Below are 8,481 nucleotides of genomic sequence, written 5' to 3' on the forward strand. Positions count from 1 at the left end.
ACCCAGACGAGGTGAAATGACGTGCCTAAAAGTCACACAGGAGAGCCAGAAGAGGAAAAAAAAGCTTTTTTTTTTTTTTTTTCCAAAACAAGCAGGGGTTTTTCATGTTAATCAACAAGAATCAAGATCATCAGATCAGGAAGAAATGAGGAATAAAACATATGTTACACACAGATTTAAAGAACTAGTCAATCTGCTGCCCCAAAACCAAAACGTTCTCTAAACATATGGACATATATCCATCAAGATGCGTACCCTTCAAATATCAGAATCTTGGAAAATTCAACTTACAAATACATTAATTGCATGATGATGATGAAGTAAGTTAAATGTGAAAACATCAAACAGCACCAATACCAGAAGTTAAGAAGGTAAATACACTATTATTGAAAATAATGTATAGTCACTGATTGGGACCGAAATGACAATAACCACTAGCAAAACCATTTAAAACAACTCTCTGACATACAGGCTGTATGTAAAGACTACTATATGCCCTTTTCCACTGATAGGCCTATGGCGAGGCATCCTGGCAGTAGGTCACATGGAAAATACTATTAATTAAGATGCATTTTTAAATTGTTCAACCTTGAGCCATGATACTACATAACCCAAAGTTTGCCAATGTAAGCCAATTGCTATATTTTTGGTATCCTAACTCCTCTTTTTTTTTTGGCAGGGGGACGGAGTCTCGCTCTGTCGCCCAGGCTGGAGTGCAGTGGCGGGATCTCGGCTCACTGCAACCTCTGCCTCCTGGGTTCAAGCAATTCTCCTGCCTCAGCCTCCTGAGTAGCTGGGACTACAGGCGAGCGCCACCACGCCCAGCTTATTTTTGTATTTTTTATTACAGACGAGGTTTCACCATGTTGGCCAGAATTGTGTCAATCTCTTGACCTTTTGATCTGCCCACCTCGGCCTGGTATCCTAACTACTCTTACCTGTCCCAATTAAAACAAAACACAAAACGACTCCCTTATTAAGCACTAGATTAAGTATATCTACGAAGCAGCAGCAAGGCATTAACAAATGGGCTGACAGTGTATCAAAATGCTACTGAGGAAAAGACAGCAGCAAGTACTCTCAGAAGAGCACATTATTCCACATGGAATCCCAAATTACTCTTATCTCCAGTTCCTCAAACCCCTGGAAGACTAGAGATGAACAAGCGAAGGTATAAACGGGGCTATGGAAAAAGCAGCTCAAATGGCATAGTGTCTGTATTTTAAAGTACCCAAGATCATGTGATGCTTACAGAGAAATCCCACTATAGCTCAAATTGTTTAAGCATGTATAACTAAAATGCTAGTGAAACTTTTGTGTTTACCCAAAAAATAGCATTGCAGTTTTAAGTGAAAATGAAATAGGCATGGTTTGTGAAATGTTTATGTTTACACCACCCTCTTCCTGCTCCCTGCTCGTTTCATCAGGTGATCTGAAGACTACCTGGTTGGAAATATTTGGTAATGCAGTGCAGAAAATTAAGGTCACAGACAAAGTACAACAACTTTTAATACACCATTAATACTAATGATTAAAAATTATTGCATAGTCTTATGCATTTACCCTAAAACATTTTCTGAAAGTAAACGAATTATATAAAAGACAAACAACCCTTTAAAATGTGGATGGCCTTTACTACCTCGACCTTCTATCCTTTTTTGTCTTTTCAGTACTTTTGTCCATGGTTTTCTCATTGTCTCCCCTGCACTTTGGGCAATACCATTTCCCCTTTGGTTTATAGGTGAGTGAAACGCATGAAAAGTGAAACCATTCAATTGGACACTGTTCATTGTCACATCCTATCATCTCCCCATAAGACACTTGGTTGCATAAACAGTATGTAGGTTCGTTAGGATCTATTGCAAACTCAACAGGTGAAGCTTCCCTTTCCTGCTTGGCCTTGGAGCGTTTCTTCTTCTTTGCTGACTTGGATTTCTTTTCTTTAGGTGGCTGATCATCACAGTCTTCAATCCCATTTGCCATATGACATAAATCACGGCTTTCACTGGTCCGCTGTCTGCGGGGTCTTCTTGAAGATCTTTCTGGTTGGCTAGAATCCATCTTTGCTTTATCTGAGGCCCGTTCACTTTCAGCAGGATCTTGGAAACACTGCGAATGTAACTCCATTTGTCTTGCCCGATTTTCTACCAATTCGAGCATTTGTGTAACAATCTGGATTTTTTCATCTCCCAATTCTTGACTATTAATTAGTGCTCTCTGGAGAAGCTGCTGTAGACGTTTCTTTTGGTTTAAATCATCTTCTTTCTTATATTTTTCATAGACATCATCAATCTCCTTTAACGTTTCTAAAAAAGGAAAAGAATGAGAACATTATCATGTGTTAGCAGGCATAACATTTCCAAGTTAGTTATTTTTTACAGAATTGAAGTTAGAACTCAAACCATGAAACCATACTCCTCTTTGGTACGTATACATTAAAAACTATTTCATACAAAGACCACATTATCTAATATGAAAGTATATTTAGAAGTAAAGGAATGAAAAGAAAGAACACAAAACTAATACTCATTAATCTATATTAAAAAGGATAAGAGGCCGGGCGCGGTAGCTCACGCCTGTAATCCCTGCACTTTGAGAGGCCGACGCAGGTGGATCACCTGAGGTCAGGAGTTCAAGACCAACCTGGCCAAGAAGGTGAAACCCTGTCTCTACCAAAAATACAAAAATTAGCCAGGCATGGTGGCAGTTGCCCCTAATCATTCCAGCTACTCGGGAGGCTGGGGCAGAGAACTGCTTGAACTCAGAAGGCGGAGTTTGCAGTGAGCTGAGATCACACCATCGCACGCCAGCCTGGGCGACAGAGCAAAACTCTGTCTCCAAAAAAAAAAAAAAAAAAAAAAAAGGATAAGAGATATTTGGCTAATGATCAAAAGTATTTCTAATGGGCAAGAACACTGTATGCCACTTTAGTCTACTAAGTGCTGTAACACCTTCAAAACAGCCCTATATATAAAATTTGCAGGCTGAGGTCCAGCTCTAAAACTTGAAAAGGTTACAGGACTAGGCTACAGATTACTGCCCAAATGTGTTACAGGATTTACAGTCAAATGTATGACTTGTGACATACATGACTCCGGAGACACTACAGCTTCACTTTCACATCATACATTCTTAACAAAGAAGGCATAAACAACTCTTAGCTTCCCATCATCTTAGTTTTAATGGCTCTATTTTAGCCTCACATGGGAAATTCTGAAAATGAAACTATTTCCAGGGTAAAACTATTTCCAGAGTAGATTCTGGTTCTGGCATCAACTGACCAAACCACTAACAAAATTATAATAAAGTCAGCACTGGATCATTCTGCCTTTGTAGATAAATCAGTAGTTGGTTCTAAGCTTTCTGAACTGCTGATTTAGTTGCAGGGCACGTGGAATACACTTACTTAAATAAAATAAAAATAGCTGACTCACTAGAAGGTATCCAAAAATCTGAAAATATAATTTCATATGTCACCAAAAATTTACTTAAGATTAGTTTTGTTCAAAATTGTTTTGTTTCTTATTCTTACAAGATGTAATGCTATCTCAAAGAGTTCTGTCCCCATGGTATTTTTCATACCACATGGCATACCAGTTTTATATTCCAATACTGTAATTATTAAAAACAGAAATGTTGGACAAGTAAATATATACATTGGGGCTGTCTGCAAGTAAGGCACACAAAAGCAAATATTCGGCCGGGCGCGGTGGCTCAAGCCTGTAATCCCAGCATTTTGGGAGGCCGAGACGGGCGGATCACAGGTCAGGAGATCGAAACCATCCTGGCTAACACAGTGAAACCCCGTCTCTACTAAAAAATACAAAAAACTAGCCGGGCGAGATGGCTGGCGCCTGTAGTCCCAGCTACTCGGGAGGCTGAGACAGGAGAATGGCGTGAATCCGGGAGGCGGAGCTTGCAGTGAGCTGAGATACGGCCACTGCACTCCAGCCTGGGCGACAGAGCGAGACTCCGTCTCAAAAAAAAAAGCAAATATTCAACAGAACTCATTAATTAACTTCTCCCTGGAAATCACAGGTACTCATACTTGATGTACAACTGTCTAACCTGGAATACATAACAAAGTGCCACCACATGGTTAAGAGCACTTATGCCCGCATAGCATATTTTTGAACAAAGTTCATGTCTATTCCATTTGCTTAGCTAGGCATCTAAGCAGATTTCTTAAGAACCTAATTTCCCTACAGGAAAAATAAGGAAACTGGTTCCCTCAGACCCATAAAAAAATTGAGGATTAAAAAATAAGAGGCAAACCTCATTTCAAATATTCTGTACCTAATAATCAGGTGTTAGAGGCTAATTACAGTATATATCACACCAGCACACTGATAGATGAGATAAAAAAAATTTTTAAGACACCCTTTTATATAATGAAAGACAAGAACTTTAACATTTACTCAGCCCCTTCTATGTGGTAAAGATTTTCTCAGTTAATCTCCACAGCAACCCCATGAGGAAGCCATCACTTCTGCTTGTGAAAAAAACTGCAACTCAAGAGATACGAACCCCAGACTTTATTTATTTATTTTTTTGAGACGGAGTCTCGTTCTGTCGCCCAGGCTGGAGTGCAGTGGCGCGATCACGGCTCACTGCAAGCTCCGCCTCCCGGGTTCCCGCCATTCTCCTGCCTCAGCCTCCAGAGTAGCTGGGACTACAGGCGCCCGCCACCGCGCCCGGCTAATTTTTTTGTATTTTTAGTAGAGACGGGGTTTCACCGTGGTCTCGATCTCCTGACCTTGTGATCCACCCGCCTCGGCCTCCCAAAGTGCTGGGATTACAGGCGTGAGCCACCGCGCCCGGCCGAACCCCAGACTTTCAACTGTGCCAGATCTGTATGTCTGACCTAGCAGTGTAAGCACTTTCTATAAACTATATGAAAGGCACTTGAAATTAAGTATCAAATTTTAGTTTGAAGGTTGTTATTTATCGAAGAAATGAGTGAGAACACTAGAACAAAAATAAAGGTTCTCTAATAACCCTATCCCATAATAAGTACTTCAATTGTGAAATTGTTTTCTTCTTTATTTCTCATCTTTATAAGGTTTTCAGCAGTTCTGAAAGTGTCTCAAGTAGGTGAGAGAGAAATTTATTTGACTGCCTATATAATTTATATCACTAAATATTGCTAGAAATATTAGATCCAAAACCAGAAAAGACTTAAGCTCTAGTGAAGAAATAAAAAACATGAAATCTGAACCCGAAACACAAAATATATATAAATATAAAACTGTGAAAGTTGAGCTCAGTAACCATGCGCAGAGAGTGAAAACTGGATGAGTTTTTAATCATTAATCACAATCTTCATAGAGCTAAGAATTTTTATAATCTCTTAGTCTTGTAAGGCCTACTATATTACTAATCTTACCAGAGCTATTAATACATCACAATTATAGATGATCCGAAAGCAGATTTCCCTGTCAACAAATTATAGTATCCCTTACCAACTTCAAATAGCTTAACTCTTGTGAAAGGAAACATGTGTCTTCAAAGAAATGTAAAAACCTGCAAGCTTGCTGGGTGCAGTGGCTCACGCCTGTAATCCCAGCACTTTGTGGGGCAAAGGCGGGCGGATCACCTGAGGTCAGGAGTTCAAGACCAGCCTGGCCAACATGGTGAAACTCCGTATCTACTAAAAATACAAAACTTAGCCAGGCGTGATAGCAGGTGCCTGTAATCCCAGCTACTCGGGAGGCTGAGGCAGGAGAATCGTTTGAACCGGGGAGGCAGTGGTTTCAGTGAGCCAAGATCGAGCCACTATACTCCAGCCTAGGGGACAGAGCAAGACTGTCTGAAACAACAACAACAACAACAGCAACTGCAAACTTTACAAACTTTAGTGTTATCTGAAAAACTAGAAAGGTTCAATATACAATTATTAAGCACGTATCATTTTTAGGTTACCATTCATGTTTGTGCTCCGTATCTGTAGAAATCCCCTTGGACAGTTTTTATGAAAATTTAAATTGTTTGAAAACAAGGATATGCATCTAAAGTTGCAGGAGCTGGAGCCAAATAGTCTACATCTAATTAACTGGACGAGTTACTTAAACTCTTTCTAATCTGTAAAATAAATATTTATATAATGGTCTGGACCCAGCGCATCAGTTTGAATTCCCTCCCCCGCTACCCCCTCCCCCAAACACGGATCAGTCCTATGAATCCCATGATTTCAGAAAACACAAATTTATCAACTAAAAAAAAATCAGAGACACTTATGTCACCCAAGAAGTGGATTCCTTTAGAGACTTTTAAACTATAGGATTACTGAAGTGTTTACAAAAACAGAGAATGGGTCCAGGAAATTATCTTTAAAGTTCATATGGCTGTTTCCATACTATGTTCAAGGTCTGTTCCTCGATTCAAGGTTATTAAGCGCAACACATTTCCCCTTTTAAACTGCCCTCCTAGTAGCACCACCGATAGTAGGTGGTAACACTGTAAGGAAGGTCGATTCTGTCCGGGGTTCCCGGGTCGGCCCGCAAAGGGTGGTTTCGCCTTAACACTTAAAAGTCGGAGCAGGTGGGGCTCGGGGACGCCAGGCGGTTGCCCAGTCAACCAACCCACTTCCTCCTGAAGCCCGGAAGTGACACACGTCCCGGAACCTACGCGGAGCCAGGATCCGAGACCCTCCGAGCTGCTAATCTCCGTCCTGATCCATTGGTTGGGAAAGAGATTGGAAACATCACCGCCAAACATGCTGCAAACCCCGACTCGGACTCAGCTGGGGCCGAACCAACGCCCCCACACAGCCTCGACTCCCTCCCCAGCAGCCGGCTCGCCGCCGCCCCTCTGGCGACCAGCCATTTTCCAGGCCCGCGGGAACGCGCGCCGCGCCCCTCCCACGCCCCACGTCACACCCGCAGGCCCCGCCCCCGGCGCGGGGGCCCTCCCCGCCACACACGCCCCTCTCTTCCTCTCCCGCGGGGGACCCCCTCCCCTCTTAACCATTTTGCCGAAAGAGCTGGGCTAGGGCTGCGGCTCGGGGCGGCCGAGAACTTTCCCGGGGCAAGAGAGCGGAACGGACTGCTCTCCTCCGGGCCGGGGCAGGAGCGCGGAGGAAGGCCCCCTCCGTCTGCCTCCGCGGCCTCTCGCCCCCTCCCCCCCGCACGTTCCAAAGCACCCGCACTCCGGGGTGGGGGCGAGTGAGGTGGGGAAGTGCGACCCGCAGACCAGCGGGAGCCCGGCCGCTCACTCCCTCCGGCCCTTGCCGGCTGCAGTCCTGGGCCGGGGCGGCAGGGTCTGCGGCACGGGGCGGGCGAGCGCCTGAACAAATGCTTGCTGCTTAAAATGGCTGATTCCCCTCCGCGGCAGCTGCAGCCGCTGGGTCTGCAGCGGGGGCTGACGAACAGCCCCCACCCCCACTCCGGGGACCCCAGAGAAGTACTCGCCCACCGCGGGGCAAGAAGGGCCGCGAACCCAGTCTCCAGTCCTCCCCGTCCCGCTCGGCAGACCCTCGGTGCGCTCGGGGAGACTGTCACGGGAGAAAGGGAAGGTGGCACTGCCCCGGCAGGCTCCCTGCCACCGGCTCCCGAGGCCGGCAGCCCCGCGGCCCCTACCTTGGTATTTGTTGTCCAGCTCTCGCAGCACAGACACGTTCCTCTGCATGTCGTGGGGCAGCGACTCCACGCACTCAAGGTAGTCCTGCACGTAGCAGGTGAGCAGCCGGCTCCGCTCCCCGGTCAGGAGCGCGGCCGACGAGTACAGTTGCTGCTGCTGCTGCCCTAACATCCTGCAGATCCGCGCCGTCGCCGCCGCCTCCGCATCCAGCAGCCGCACATGCACCGGCCGCGGCCGCCGCGGTCCCTCAGCTCAGCAGCCCGGCGCCGCGGGGACCCCGCAGCCGCTCGAGAGGGCACGGCCGCGCTCCCCGATCTCCACTCCCCCCAGAGCAGCCCTCACTCCCCGCCCCCGCAGCACCAGCCCAGGGGCGGGGCGAAACTGGGGCTCCCTCCTTTCTCCCCTCCCGCTCCAGGACCGGAGCAGTGGGGATACCCTCGGCGGGGCCGGCGCCGGGGTCCCGGACGCTGACACTTCCTGTCCCCCTCGGAGTCCCCAGATGCTACCAGTGCCGTCTCGCAGCCCGGATCCCCATGACAAGCCCGTCGCCGCCTGCCTGTCCCCAGTCACCCTCCGTGCCTGACGGGGAGCCTCCCGCTGGCCTGCCCCCGCCCCTCCGCCCGCGGCCGCCTCTGCGCCTGCGCAGCGCTTAATCCGAATAAGGCCGGGGCCCGCCCCTACCGCCTACCGGAGGGTTCGCATTCTCCCGCCTTCGCTTTGCCGCCCGGGCGATTGGTCTGCCGGCTCCGGGCTAGGGGGGAGGGTGTCGGGGGCGGCCAAACGGCAGGCCGCGCCCCGCCCCCCTTAAAGGGGAAGCCTGGGGAGCCAGTCTCTGCGCCCCGCGTCCGAATGGGACCCGGCAGGGGGGGCGGCTCGGTCCTTCCGGCCGCCCTCCCTGCAGGG

The 8,481-nt window shown here is 47.3% G+C and overlaps 1 protein-coding gene across 1 annotated transcript; it reads right to left on the reverse strand.

Moving 5' to 3' along the window:
* Window positions 1–1,484: 1,484 nt before the first annotated feature.
* On the reverse strand, window positions 1,485–7,897 carry ING2 (inhibitor of growth family member 2). The gene is made up of 2 exons (XM_010377915.2): window positions 7,578–7,897; window positions 1,485–2,306 (listed from the first exon to the last, which is right to left on the reverse strand). Exons 1-2 carry the CDS (start codon window positions 7,747–7,749, stop codon window positions 1,636–1,638), a joined length of 843 nt encoding a protein of 280 aa, XP_010376217.1. The 5' UTR covers window positions 7,750–7,897; the 3' UTR covers window positions 1,485–1,635.
* Window positions 7,898–8,481: the final 584 nt, after the last annotated feature.

The sequence above is a fragment of the Rhinopithecus roxellana genome, chromosome 2, assembly GCF_007565055.1.
Source record: "Rhinopithecus roxellana isolate Shanxi Qingling chromosome 2, ASM756505v1, whole genome shotgun sequence".
Taxonomy (NCBI): Eukaryota; Metazoa; Chordata; class Mammalia; order Primates; family Cercopithecidae; genus Rhinopithecus; species Rhinopithecus roxellana.